Consider the following 15,669-nt stretch of genomic DNA (forward strand, 5'->3'; position numbering starts at 1 on the left):
ACTTTTAATTGAGGAATCTGCTAAAGAAATGCTGATCACCTTGCGTCTCAACATGATACGCATTACACTGCCTGAGTGTGAACGGTGATCTCTGTTTACATAACAGTTGAACAAAGACTACATGCTTCAGGCTGTTAGCAGTAGCGCTAACACCAATAATAGGTAATTGCCTTCTGGTATCCGTTGGAGCGGTTTCATGTTTAGATTTTGAGAGTTAGTCAGCCACTGATTTTCTTAAGTCTGTTTCAGTATTTTGTCCACAGACTTCAAAAGCATTGAGGTGACTCCATCTAGCACAATGCATTAGAGACTCTGCACTGTACTCAGCAATATGAAACCTGTGAGCTGTGTGTTTACTTTGAACGGGACTGTGTGTAAAACTTGGAGACCTACCTCGCCCAAAGGCTAAAACAAAGAGAGAGAAAGGGTCCTCCAATCTGTGTTCCCGGCTGATGGTGGACGGGTGTTGGGCTGAGTTTAGGGCAGGGGGAGGGTTTCAGAGGGAGGGACGATGTCATCAGGATTGGGGAGGAGAAGATCAACCTGATTCCTCAGGGAATGAGGTGTCTCAACAGACTTGCAACTCTTTAGTCTCGTGAACATGCTAAATTAGCTGGAACCGTCAATACTGGCTTTTCTGGCAGATTTTTGCTGTTCATTATGGATGAAAAGGGATTCGATTTATTTCCGTGCTGGAATACTGTCATGCCAAAGGTTTGAGGACTTTCTGAAAAGTTTTATGCATAGCAGCAGTCGAGGACCTCAGGTGAGTTTCTGAGTTGTCAAAGGCATGCGGTGTCAGTTTGCTCAACTCCTTTGCCTCATTTCTGATCCAAAAGTGTGTTTGCTTTGTGGGATTTAATAAATATTACTATTTTGCTGTGGTAAGCATTTCTTTGGGCTGCAGTCAGGTTGTTAAGAAATGTTGCAGTTAAGCAAATGTGTTATCACACTGTATTTTAAGGTCCAATTCTTACTACTAAATTTTGCCTAAATATACTCCTAATTTTCTGTTTATTAATAGTTAATAAGGTAGTACTTAAGTTAAGGTTTAAGAAGTTTGGTCATGCAGAATAAGGCATTAATATGTGCTTTATAAAGTACTAATAAACAGCCAATATGATAGTAATATCCATGAATTGGACTTTAAAATAAAGTGTTTTTCATGTTCTATATACAATTAAAAGTATTTTAAATGTTGGTACAAACAAAAAGGTGCTAGTAATTACTAATGTAAAGACTGTGCAAGTGAATTTCACAGGTCTGTGTGTTTATAAAAAAAAAGAGTTGTTAAGGCACATACGAATATTATTTTTATATTATTATTGTTAATTAAAATGTTCGACTTGTCGTCTAAAACACAGACAGAAGCTCTCCTCTGTTCTAATACATTTTGACTGGGGCCTAAGGTAATCTCGGCCAATATTATTTCTTCCTAAATACACAGCATTTCACATCTCATCCATCAAGGCCTTTAACGTGGTGTGCTCAAAGAGATTATATAATGAACACTGAGTTGATTTACATACTGAACATTTTGTGGTAGAAGGTGGTTATAGATGAAGGTGGACAGCTTTACGATAGCAAGAAGGTGGTCACCTTAAATGTCCAGGTCCAGGTAAACTGGGTTTAAGCTATTTGTCTAAACTATCCATACTCTGAAGTCCTCCTAGCAATTTAGATAATTGCCTCCCTGTGGCACTAGGTGTGCATGTGAGGAAATTTATGTGAGGTCCTCACTTAAGTATCCATTTGACAGATGGGGAACTAGCTCACACAAGAAAATGTTGTAAAGATTTGTATTTGTATTTTTTTTAAAAAAAGGATTTAATCTTTTATCTCTGATAGAATACGACAGAAAAGGCTTGTAATCATTGCTTTGCTTTAAACAAAGATAACTGCATTTATCATAATCTAATTAGCAGGTTTTTTTTGGGAGGAAGTTCAATTCTGCGTCATCCGTACTAACAGCCGAGCTCTTCTGTTAAAAGATGACGCATCTTTGGGCATGTTGATGCTTGGCTCTGGCCACAACTTTTGCAAACAATAAACCAACAGCAAGAGCTAGTATAATCCTACAGTAATCCATGCGCCACAAAGCAATGATCGTGCAGGGAAAGTAACAAGAACTCGTGTAGAGTATGAAAAATTGCAGAATGTGCAATAGTTGAAGACTACACTTTGTTGGCTTACTTGTGGCTTACAGTATGCATGTTTTAAACACATGCTGCAGTTTGCTTTGGTGTGACTTTCTTGAGTGTTATTAGTACTTGCTGCATGTAAAATTTGATTTAGTACCATTAGAAGACGTCCAAGCACTGCTGAACTGTTCACAGTATCCTTAAATGTCATTAAATCTAACATAACTGGCAAAGTGAGAACTGATTGTGAAACCTGATCCGAGTGTGTGCCGCCTGGTTGAACGTGTGGCGGCAGGTATCTGTGAGAGCAGCACACTGCACATCCTACTGCTAACAGACTCACCCTGAGGGATTTCACAACTCTTACCTGTTGGATTTCATCAGATTTCAAAAGAGTTCAGATGTATTGTTCCTGAAACCCACACAGAAATGCAGGTTTTATTGAAGTCTAACCGGTATGGGACAGATTAATTCTCTGTTACTACCTCTATCCTGTTCTGGGAAATATGGCTACACCCCCCCCACCCCCCCACCCCCATCTTGAGAGATTTATGGCAGTTAGATCTGTTATCATACATCTACAGAAATAACCAGCAGACTGACAGAGAATAATAGTTTAAATAAGCATAAAATTAGTTCAGCTTGCTTTTTAAATTCTTTACAGTCTCACACAGTGTATTGTTGTTAAATCATATCAATCCATTTTAGGGGGTTAATGCAATACAATATTTTTTAAGTAAAAACATTTGAAATATCTTAATATTTGAAATTCAAGCTAATTTAACAAAACATTTAAAAAAAATTAAATAAAATAAAGAAATGGATTTGCATGGCTCCAAAGCAAAAATATATGGTCACAATTTATTTTAAGATCCAATTCTGTCCATTAACAAACCATTTAATTTGACTTTTGCCCCAAACTCCTAAATGTTCTGCTTATTAACAGTTAGTAAGGTAGTTTTTAATTTTAAGGCATTGGTTAGGATTAGGGATGTAGAATATGTTCATGCTAAATATGTGCTTTATAAGTACTAATAAAAGGCCAATATGTCAATAATAGGCATGTTAATACGCACTTGTTAATAGTGAAAACTGGTCCTTATGCTAAAGTGTTAACATAATTGTTTTTGTGTTTATTAAAAAATAAAGAAGCTGGGTGTGAAATTAAATATTGGGTTAAATCTTGTCTCTAAAATTGCTGTCGAACAAGAGGGAAAGGGAAGCTCAATATCAGGCATCCCCAAAATAAATAATTTTGGTACCCGATTTGAATAGCCACCCAATGTAGTTTAGTTCGTAAGTTACTAAACCCGTTTTCATATGCTTATTGTAGTTGACTTGTAGTTAAAGAAAACTGGCTCAACCATGTGAAAATGTATCACCTGGTCTAAATGTTCTGGTGTTCTTCTCACAGTTAAACAATGTAATGTTGCTTGTCAAGGCATGTCAAAACGGGACAAAAAATACCTGGCTATGGTCTTTCACAAGGTCGAACAGACAATGAGATGAATGTGTGTATGTGTTTTGTGCTATTTAGTTTCGGTATGTGGTTAGATAAAGGTCATTGTAATATTACTTTGGCATATTGGTTCATGGTAAAACCATGCTGTGGTCTACTTGGCAGTTTTTAATTTTTTCCCCCCTTCTTTTCAGGTCTGCGGGTCCAGGTTGAGACAGTGAGAATGGCTTTCACAGACACAGCCATAATTCTCAATGTCATAGCAGTCCTAGGAATGCTAACCAGATGTCAAGGGAGCCTGGTTAAAGACAACTCTCTGCTGAGGTTCACCCATCATTTATATAATGCCAGCATTTATGAGAACTCTGCCCCAAGGACCTATACGGAGAGCCCGGTCCGAATGGGCATCATACTATCTGATCCTTTCTGGGACGTTAAGTACAAGATTGTCTCTGGTGATGATGATGGCCTTTTTAAAGCCGAGGAGGTAACCATAGGAGATTTCTGCTTTCTGAGAATCAAAACCCGAAGCAGTTACTCAGCTGTGCTAAACAGAGAGGTACGAGACATTTACACTCTCACCGTTGAGGCTACCGAAAGCACCTTTGACAACCGAGCTAGAACTAAGGTATCGATCCAAGTGCTTGACACAAATGATCTGAAACCGCTCTTCTACCCTGCCTCTTATCATGCTCTAATCAAAGAAGACACACCGATTAAGTCGAGTCTGGTGAGAGTGAGTGCAACAGATGCTGATATTGGCAGCAACGCAGAATTTTATTACTCATTCACCACTAGATCACACCCCTTTGCCGTTGATCCGTTCACAGGGACCGTTACACTTATCAAGACGCTTGACACCAGTCAAGACAGGTATGAGCTGACTGTGCTGGCAGAGGACAGGACAAAGAAAATCTCTGGTGTGCAGAAGTTTGGAAATGTGGCGAAGGTTGTTGTGGCCGTACAAAATGTGACAGAAAACTTTACCCTCGTCACACCCACCATTGCAGCGACTCCACAGACGGATGACGACAAAATAAGTGTAAACATCAAAACGGAGCCCAAGGAGAAGGAAAAAGTGGCATCTTTAAGTATAGTTGAAGGGGATCCGCTGAAGTGCTTTCAGATTATTCCATCAACGTTGCATGATGGTGGCTTTCAACTGGTCTCAACACAATTGATTGATTGGTCGCAAAACCAATTTGGACTAAACATTTCTCTTCAAGCCAAAGACAGAAGAAACCCTCCTTTGCTAACACCAATAAAAACTGTGCATATACCTCCTCCTTCTCAAGTTAAACCTTTGGCATTCGAGCAAGAACTCTATTACGTCACTCTCAGTGAATTTTCTCCTCCCAAAAGTCATGTAGTCCGAGTATCTGTAGGTTTGAGTTTCAAAAATATAACCTACAGCATCAAAGAAAACCCAGATAGCTATAAATTCAAAATCAGTGGCAAAACTGGTGTGATAGTGACTTCTCAGACTCTTGACTTTGAAAAGCACTCTCACTATGAGTTTGATGTCACAGTAAATGATGGAGAAGCATTTACCCGTGTCGTTGTGGATATAATTGATGAAAACGATAATGCCCCCAGGTTCACATTGCCCTCATACCAGGCTTCTCTGCCTGAAAACATCCCGATCGGAACAAGCATCTTGACTGTCTCTGCTATTGATGTGGACAAAGATAACAATGGTTTTGTAACATACTCTATAGCAAACACAAGTCCAGTTCCTTTCAATATAGACCCACTGACCGGTGTGATTTCAACCTCTCAGGAGTTCGATTATGAGCTTATGAAGAGATGGTACCACCTGAGAATCTGGGCCTCTGATAGCGGAAGCCCTTTTAACAGGGTAAGCGAATGCTCCGCAACCATCACCATGACCAACGTCAATGACAATGTTCCAGTGTTTGAGCGGGTGGCATGCAATGCCTCCATACCCCAAGACTTTGCTGTAGGGGAAACTATTGCAGAGATGTCAGCACTCGATCTGGATGAGCTACAGCACATTATATACAGGATAGAGTCTGGGAATGATGATGGACTGTTTAAACTTAACCCTGTTTCTGGCTCTATCAAACTTGATAAGGAAATTCCCTCAATGGACGAAGGCACAGAACATCCTTTATATATACTTAAAATAACAGCAACAGATGGCCAATATAGTTCTGACCCCAACACTGTGACAGTGCGTATCACAAGCAAGGGCGAAGTCGCCAGCATACATTGCGAGGAGACTGGAATTACAAGGCAGTTGACAGAGAAGCTTATTGAGTCATTTAAGCCGTCTCTCAACGCCAAAGAAGAAGAGTATATCTCAGACGTTCATATAATTAACCAGCACTCTCCAAAGTTTGTCACAGGCACACCAAGCTCGATTGATATCAGGGAAGACTTTGCTCTTGATAGATCTGTGTTGCAGTTTAATGCCACTGACAATGACTCTGGCTTTAACGCAAAACTTGTCTATGCAATTTCTAGTGGAAATGAGGATGGATGTTTTACTATTGACATGGACACAGGTGAACTGAAGGTAATCAGTGCTTTGGATAGAGAGCAAAAAGAGTTTTACATTCTAAACATAACCGTGTTTGACCTGGGATCTCCACAATCCTCTACATGGAAGCTTCTTGCCATTAACGTTCTTGATGCAAATGATAATCCTCCGTTATTTTCTCAGCCAAGATATGTTGTGAACATCCCGGAAAACACGGAGGTTGACAAAAGCATATTCAAAGTCAGTGCAGCCGATTTTGACTCTGAAGACAATGGGGCATTTACATTTTCATTGCTAACCTTTACCGATTTGTTCAAGATTGATGAAGTCACAGGGGTGGTGAAGGTAACTGGGCCTTTAGACAGAGAGACCTTTAGCAGATACGACATAACAATTGAGGCCAGAGATCAAGCCAAACTGGACCCACAGCTTTTCTCATTTACAGAGTTAGTGGTTGTGCTGGAGGACATCAATGACAATCCTCCAAAGTTTGTACCTACTATCTACAGGATCAAAGTTCCTGAGGATTTTCCTCCAGGCACAGTGCTGTTATGGGTTGAAAGCTTTGATTTAGATCTGGATAGCGGAGGTCTCATAAGTTACAACCTAAAGAACAGCGAAGCAGGGACCTTTTTCCTGGATACATCCACAGGGTCCTTGACTCTGGAGCATGAACTGGACTTTGAGAAGCAGCAGTTTTATAATCTAACAGTTCGAGCTGTAGACCACGGAAAGCCCCGGTCTTTATCATCTTCGTGTTTCATCGAGGTTGAAGTGTTAGATGTAAACGAAAACCTGAACCGGCCCCTCTTCACCGAGTTTGTGCATAACACAGCCGTAATGGAGGATGCTACAGTAGGAACCTCAGTACTGACACTAACCGCTGTAGATAACGACCTGGGACGAGATGGAGTAGTCAGATATTACATCCATGATGGCTCAGGGCTTGGCGTCTTCACAATTGATGAAGAAACAGGTATGATTTTGATTACAACACATCTCACATGCTTTACCTAGATAGAAAAATACGTCATGGATATTGCTGACCTTTTCTATTACAGCACCTGCCTTAAGAATGTAGGATCACCAATGCATGTTCAAACATTTACAGATCAGACATTACGCATTCCATACATATGTAAAGACAAAATGATACATAGCTTTTTCCTGCATGTTGGAGGATATTAGCCATTTAGCGTTAAGATTACATAATCACTGGGATGAGTTTTGCAGATCTTGTGCACATTGTACGATGAAGTGGTTGAACTGGCCAAGAAAAGGAAGTAAGGATATTGTTAAAATAGTCTATGTGACATCAGTGGTTCACTGATGAATGAGATCACGTATGTCACATGGACATAAAAATTAAGGCTGAACCACAGATGTCACATGGGCTATTTCAGTGATGTACTTACTACCTTTCTGGGCCTAGAACATGGTAGTTGTTTTGGTGTTTATGGAGAGTCAGAAAGCTCTCGGATTTCATTAAAAATATCTTAATTTGTGTTCCGAAGATGAATGAAGGTGTTATGGGTTTAGAATGACATGAGGGTGAGTAAGTAATGACAGAATTGTCATTTTTGGGTGAGCTATCCCTTTAAGTTTAGGTATGGGGTACACTGTAAAAAATAAGTGTAATTTTAACTGTAAAATTTTGTAAAAACGCTACGGAAAAAAACTAATAATAGGTTAACAGTAAGTTCCCGTACTATATACAGGGAAAAACTGTAAAAGATCTAACAAAGCATTTAATGTAAATTTACAGTAAAATTCTGTTAATTATACAGCTTTTAGAAGTAAAAAAAGAACAAATCAATGTATAATTTACAGTCTAAAACTGTAAACTGATATTCCCAGAATTCCCTGCGTGACACTCCACGTTTGAAAGTATTTTGTTTAAATAATCATGTTTTTAAATAGTTCTTGTTATCAGTTATGTACATTTGAGCTTTATGTTACATCTTCTGTTGCTTAATGAAAGTTTTTTGCATTATTTAAGTATCACGTGTGTTACCATGATGGTGTTTTGTGTTTCCATAAATGTGCACCTTCTATATGTTAATATATACTTCTGCTTGTGGTGAAGCTACTTGTGATGAGCTTTGATACTTCATGTGGCTTTCTCTTATACAGTACCATCTTTATTATTATGGTGGTTGTCAGTATTTTCAAGGTACAAAACAGATTAAATTTTGTGTGTTGTTGAATTTACTGGTTTATATTCACATTTTCTTGTTTGTAAATTACAGCTTTATATTGTAAAATTAACAGTTTTTGACGTAAATGTGTTTACAGTTTTCTGTATTTTTACAAAATTATTCTGGCAACCACAGCTGCCAAAAAGTTTTTGTAAAAACAACAATAAATTTTTTACAGTGTAGGGTTAAGGGAGTTAAAATATGGTCATGCAGGATAAGGCATGAATATGTGCTTTATAAGTACTAGTAAACAGCTGATATGCTAGTAATATGCATGCCAATAACCAACTACTTAATAGTGAGACTTAAAATAATGTATGACCGAATGTTTAACATTATATGAAGAGAAGAACATATTTATTGTTAAATGTGCAGGGTATTGCTGTTGCTATCAGTTAGTGATACTGAAACAATTACATTTTGCAGGTGTTATTCAGACCGCAGGCCTTCTGGATCGTGAAGCCGTGCCACACTACTGGCTGACAGTTTATGCAAAAGATCTGGGCACTGTACCACTGGTATCCTGGACCGAGGTCTACATTGAAGTTTGGGATATTAATGACAATCCCCCTGAGCTGTCCCAGCCTGTCTACTTTGGCTCAGTACAAGAGAATTTGCCAAAGGACAAATCTGTGTTAAAAGTATCTGCCACAGACATGGACAAGTCCTCTGAGGGGAAGCTTGCTTTCCAGATCCTAGATTCGCAACGAGTGTATTTCACCATTGACGCAAAAACAGGTAAACGCTATATTTCAAAGGGTCCGTCAGAAAGTACTTGTTTATCAGTTTTGGCTTTTTATGAGAATGATGAAATGGCACAAGTTGGTGATTCATGTCATGCAATCTTTGATGGATTGATAAAACGTGTCTAAACACATTATTTATGTAAGTGTGGTATGCCTCATGAAGGGCTCAATGAATAGGACCTCTAATTACTGTGAATACTGTGATCAGTGTGTGTCATTTTATGTCAAGGGTGAGGACAGTTGTTAAGCAGGCCCACAGAGTCACAAAAACCATAACACCTCTGACCCTTTTTTGCAGCTCGACCTAGCCTTTGAGCACTAGATATGAAAATTAAAACTGCATTAACCAGCGTTGCAAGCTCACACTTGTCTTCACTAAGTCCCATCTCTTTGTTGTTTCGTACGCCCCACCCTGAGCTAATAGTCAAGGATTACAAAGAAGACAGGGGGTTGGGTTGTGTTATATGAAGGATCTACCACACTGAAATGTTCATTTATAGATGTTTAAAAAATTTGCATGTTTGCATTTGCATTGTTATGGTGCTGGCGGTTTGGCTGGAAGCTTGAGGTGAAAAGTTCTGTCAAAAACCCAACCGGTGTGAAGCATTACTTTTAAAAGAGATCTCTATGAATATTGTATGCACTGTAGAGTCCAGGAGGATCAAGGAGAATGCTAAATGGATATAAAAGTGTAATATAATCAATGCTACATCTCAAGAGCCAGCAGAGACCGCAACAAATCACACATGAGTGCGGTTTAGCTTGCTTCCCTCAGGGCTAAAGGGACTAGAGTTTTTTTGGCACTCCATGTCAGGACAGGACGGACTTAGATGACTAATCACTAGAATGAACATTGTGACTAAGCTAACTGCCTTAACAGCTTAGCACCACTAAAACATAGCATTAATCGAATATGAACACTTTCTAGTAAGTAGGCAAGCCAAATATTTCTTATGTAGGTTGGGAGTTTACATTATCAAAAGCCAACTGCTCTAGAGGAGATTAAGACATGAGAAATGAGATAAAAAGGCCTGCTTTGTCAATTTTTTTTGCATGTTGAAAGTGCTAAAGACGTGTTTTTAATCCATGCAATTGCCTATTGTCCCATGCACAATAAAGCGATCTTTCCACAGGTGGGCATTAATGCCAATACCACACTTTCAGGATTGCCTGCCTAAATACAGGCTGTCATAAAAGCCCAGCAGGGTTTGTTTTGAGTGCTGCACAAGTTGATAGACACTGTGGGTCCTTGCCAGCCCTTGTCTAAACGACCCTCTTAAGTGTTTATTGCAGTGGAGTTAAACCACTGTCACTGGTGCATTTTGTCCATCCTTAGCTGGAAATCAGCTGTTGACCCTTGGAGCACACTTAACCAAGCCCCTAACACCCAGTTTATAAAAGTGTCTGAAAACCTCTTGTACTAATTCACAACACTTCAGTGGCTCTTAAGCCATTGCTCATTTTCTGTCAGTTTCTTGGCAACTGGGAAGCTTGGTGTTTTGGTCTACGTCTGCGATGGCTAAATCCTCACTGACATAGACTTAAATAATAACCATTGTTCCCATGTCTTGTACACCACAGGTTGACCTAGTATAAACAGTGGAACAAAACAAATAAAGCTTGAAAAACAAAGCTGTGGGAAGAAAAAGTTAAACGGGCAGCCTAGGGTGAACGAACAGGTGTGCCATTCATCTGAAGCTGTGGTGGCATTGATCAACCTGTCTGTTCTTCCTGTGTGTTTGTTTAGGTGTGATCAGCACCCTTGCTCCCCTGGACCGGGAACAAAAAGCAGAGCATATCATTGAGGTTGGTACACTTGCGTTCTTCTGTTTACTAGGTCGTGAACCACAGGCATGAGCCTTTCTCTGGCTGATTGCTGAGAACATGTTGCGGTTAAGTTACACATTAAGGAGAACATGTGAATAATATTCAGGTGCGTCTATGCTACTCAACAATTCACAGTGTCCATAAGCTCCAAAGGGACAAAAAGCATAATAAATGTACATATGACTTATTTTAAGTTTTCTGAAGCCAAGCCAAGTTCTGAGTGAAATGTATAATGATTCACTCATAATCATTTCCTCTAGTGTGCTCCTCTTAACTTCAGATCCATTGTGGCCGAATCATTGACTCAGTGTTGAATCAGAGAACCAGATCTGTCCAATTTATAAACGAATCACTTTTTTTTTTTTCAACAAACTGGTTTATCTGTTTCGCTTATCGTGATCAGTTTGAATCATGTGATATGGCACTGTTGTTTGTGAGGTTAAGAAATGCATTAACATTCACTTGAAATTTATCCTATAAAAAGTAACAGCATTTCAATTTGGGTGAAGTACACTAAGCATATTTGTAGTGTGGTTAATACTTGATAATAATAAAAACTATATTTGATTTGAAACGGAAATGAAAATTCTCCTTAATTTTAACTAACAAAAATTATTTATAAAAAGTTGTTTAATGGAAAGTAAAATGGATATGAATTCTGTGGATATGGTTACAGTGAATGCAAATATAAAGAATATAGCAGTTATAATATTTTATATTTGAACTTTTGTATTATTCGTTATTAAAAATCTCTGTTTTTCATATTTATTTAATGTATAAGCAAAATTTAGTTTAGTGAACCTAAGAGTCAGTTTTATTAGTTTGTCTTGTGTTTGATTAATTACTGTCACACAGTGTTACCTAAAACTATTTAAACATTTTTTTAAATTTCACAAGTGCATGCAACAAAGATTTAAATACTCTGTAAAACAGGTGTTTATTTAAAGATAGATGTGTTTTTGATTTGTGCACATGTTCTTGATGTGGTTTAGGTCATGGTATCAGATGAAGGGGTCCCTCCATTAAGCTCCACTGCTACCGTAGTCATTGAAGTCCTGGATGAGAATGATAACAGCCCTCAGTTCAGCCATAAGCTTTTCCAGGTTAAACTCCCGGAGCTGCAGAGCACGGCTGAGCCTCAAGAGATCTACAGGATGGTGGCCCGTGATGACGATGTGGGGCCCAACGGCATGATCAAATACAGTCTGGAAGACAGCAGTGAGGATCGGTTTGATATTCATCCTGACACTGGGGTGGTGACAGCTAGAGGAGAGTTTGTTCGGGGCAACTACACTATTCTGACGGTACGAATACAAACTAGAACGGTGGACTTTTAGAGTGACAAGATCTTACAGTTTGGTTTAGAACAACCATTTGAATCAGTTTTTTTTTTTAAATGCATTAAGACAGTTCTGTTCACTAGACAAGAAATATTTCAGTTGTGTCATATATTATTTACCCATGTGAGTCGCAGTACTATCAGTTTTGGGGCACAATCAAACATGTGGTGTAATTTTTTTTAAACAATTATACTAAGGGTCAAAAGTTATTGGAATATTTACGATATTTGAAGTCTCTGCTGCTCACTAAGACTGCTTTTATTTGATAAAAATATAGTGAAACTAAGATTGTGAACTATTATTACAATTTAAAGGAACTGTTTTCTATTTGAATGTATTTTTTTTTTACATTATTTATTACTGTAATGACAAAGCTGGATTTTAAGCACAAAAGTTTTATGGAAGATATTGTGATATTTGTTGGTATATATATATATATATATATATATATATATATATATATATATATATAATTGCTTTTTTAATTCTCAGTAGTGTTATAAGAATTCTGTTTTCAGGTTTTATCGCATAAAATACCACAGATTAATATGATCTTTCTTGAAATATGACTTTTCAATTGAGAAAGCTGAATTTTTAGCATCATTAAACATGATCCTTCAGAAATCATTCGAATAGGCTGATTTGTGGTTCAAGAATTTGTGGTTATTATTAGTAAATCAGAAAACTGTTGTGCTGCTTAATATTTTTGTGGAAACTGTGATACAGAAATTTCTGAAAGAATACGTGACACTGAAGACTGGCGTAATGATGCTGAAAATGCAGCTTTACGTCACATCAATAAATTACATTTTAAAATATATTCACGTAGAAAACAGTTATTGTAAATTGTAATAATATTTCACAATTGTATTGCATTACTAAGTGTTTTTAATCAAATAAACAGCTTACCAATGCTGTTTTCTTAAAAAAAAAAAACTAATTATATAAAAAAAGTTATCAGTAGTGTAAATAATTCACAATTCAAAAGTCATGTTTCAAGAATAATGCAAGAAATTTTTAAGCAACATACTCTGATAAAAAAAAAATTGTTATAATTCTTAAACATTCTACAAGCATTAACAGAATTTACGCCAACAAAGATAATGTGCTATATTCCAATTAAACAAAAAGGAAAAAGATACACGTTTTCTTTTTCACTCTCACAGATTCAAGCAACAGATCAAGGCAGTCCTCCAAGAATGTCTGATGCCCGTTTGCATGTTGAATGGCAGTCCCAACCTGAGCCCAGCTCCGATGTGCTGGCTTTTGATGAGCCCCCCTTTAACTACGTGGTGATGGAGACAGATCCTGTCACTGACATGGTGGGAATCATCCGAACGGAGATCCCGCAGGACCTTCTCTTGTATGACATTATCGGTAAGCCCCTCTCTATCATTAATTTAACTCAAACAGTAAGGATGTTGGCTATTATGGTACAGTACAGCAGGGGGTCTGGGGTCACTGTGATTCTATAGCGTCCCTCTCTGTGCCAGGATGCTAATCTTAACAGTGACACATTTCTTCAGATGATAAGCCAGAGCACCAAAGGAGCTGTCTTCCTCACAGCCCTGCCATCAGTCTCTCTGTGGCCGTGCAAGCAGCACATATTCGCCTGCAGTTAAGGGCTGAACCTGACCTTCACTCTGCTCCCGCATTCTTACCTTCAGCCCTGCAGACTCACTCCGAGAGAAATGAGCTTCAGTGGAAATAAATCACAAACATTCGTAGTAGGGAGGGAAAATGAATAGCATGGAAAAAAGTTCACCTGTTGGCTACATATCTTGTTTTATCTCAGCGTGGTTCTGATATGATGACAGCGAGGCTGGCATTAATTTACATTCGTTATCTTACTCTTAGATACGAACACATTATATTTTAACCAGAAGACTGGGTCAGTCTGATGAAAAAGACTCTTTGATATGAGACCCGGAGTCATACATTTCAGATAACATACACATAGCTCGGAATTCGTGATGCATAATTTTGTGATTTATTAACGTTAGGTCATAGAAGTGGTTTCACTTTGTGCTTTTAATTATGATTTTTAATTTGATTCTGTACTTGATAAATGAAGCTAGACAGTTTGAAGTGATGTGATTACATAAATGTATAATTAAAAGTGCTAGTCTGTAAACCCCACACTTATTTAATTAGGAAGAAAACCAATGACAAAAAGAAGTAGATATTGTAATAAGTTATGGATTATTACTTTGCATGGCAGAATTAACTGGGCAAAGTTGATTTGTTCATTAAAGCATTAAATAGTCTATAATGGTTTTATGTTAGGACCATTCATGTTAAAAGCAATAATTTACATAAACAGCAGGAAAAATATAGAGAATATTATAGGTCTGAATCTTAATGCAGTGCTTGTTAGAAGTTGAATGATTGCATCTCTAATGTGCTTAACTTTAACACTAACCCTGACTTTTCATCATTAAGTTTCAAGGCTTTGTTTCACTGTAGCAGCCCATGAGAAGCCAATTATGTGTTCATCAAAAAAGATCAACAGACAGCTTTTCAGAATATATCTCAAAACCTCCATCAAGGCCAGTATTAGAAATGGTTGATCTTCAGCAAAGAGCTAGATCCATTTGAAAGCTTTGTAAAGTTTGGAAATAAACACAGCGAACAGACACCTGAAAATATAGTTATATTAAATCAGGACCGGAAAATGGGCCTTCAATAGGTGGAATTTTTTAATAACCACCATCTGTTAAAGCAAGCATGAATTTACCCCCACTGAGTAAGAAGTCTGGTCTTTTTATGCATGTGCCAAATATTTTCCCTTAAACAATAGTGCTGATCTGATGAATAGTGCCATAGGAGTGCCATTGTTTTCTATCATTATTGTAACAGGATGGGCATAACAACAAAGTCTCATGTGGGTGTTAGAGAGAATTTGCATGATTGGTACCCATACCCTGAAATGTGACATCTACAGTATGCTGGTGCTTTTCATCAAGGCTTTTTGTTTTTTAGAGGATTGTACATCTATTACAGTTCACCTGAATCTAACTGTCACAACACTTCATGTTACTCAGCCCTAAAGTAATGCATACGGGTTCACCCACAGAGGTTCACTCAGAGGTGTTGATGGCAAACCATCAGATGTGCTTAACATGTTATTTTCTAATGCAGCAGATTTATGTTGGACAGTGATTGTTGACCTACAAAGAACAATGCAAAAGTACACAACAATTTTCTTAAAATCATACACTATAATTCATTAATCTTCATCATATTAATATAATATTGAATTATAATATTATTAATATTAATATTAGCAGTCAGTAATACAGAAAGCATGCATATAGTCCAAAAATGAAGCTACATTGTTACATACATTTATAATTAAAAGCACTAGTCTGATTACAAACGTAATAAACTATTATTTTTATGGACTGTTGTAATTATGTAATATTGAAATGCATGCATTTAAATAATATTAATTG

The 15,669-nt window shown here is 37.7% G+C and overlaps 1 protein-coding gene across 1 annotated transcript in view; it reads left to right on the forward strand.

The window, feature by feature from the left end:
- The first annotated feature begins 538 nt into the window (after positions 1–538).
- The window catches only part of LOC113114262 (protocadherin Fat 2-like), a 45,299-nt gene continuing 30,168 nt past the window's right edge, over positions 539–15,669 (forward strand). The window contains exons 1-6 of the mRNA XM_026281136.1: positions 539–766; positions 3,795–7,079; positions 8,728–9,039; positions 10,795–10,853; positions 11,867–12,178; positions 13,381–13,591. Of these exons, the coding sequence (XP_026136921.1) occupies positions 3,824–7,079; positions 8,728–9,039; positions 10,795–10,853; positions 11,867–12,178; positions 13,381–13,591 (4,150 nt within the window). The 5' untranslated portion in view covers positions 539–766; positions 3,795–3,823. The remainder of the gene's footprint in view (positions 767–3,794; positions 7,080–8,727; positions 9,040–10,794; positions 10,854–11,866; positions 12,179–13,380; positions 13,592–15,669) is intronic.

The sequence above is a fragment of the Carassius auratus genome, chromosome 14 (assembly GCF_003368295.1).
Source record: "Carassius auratus strain Wakin chromosome 14, ASM336829v1, whole genome shotgun sequence".
Taxonomy (NCBI): Eukaryota; Metazoa; Chordata; class Actinopteri; order Cypriniformes; family Cyprinidae; genus Carassius; species Carassius auratus.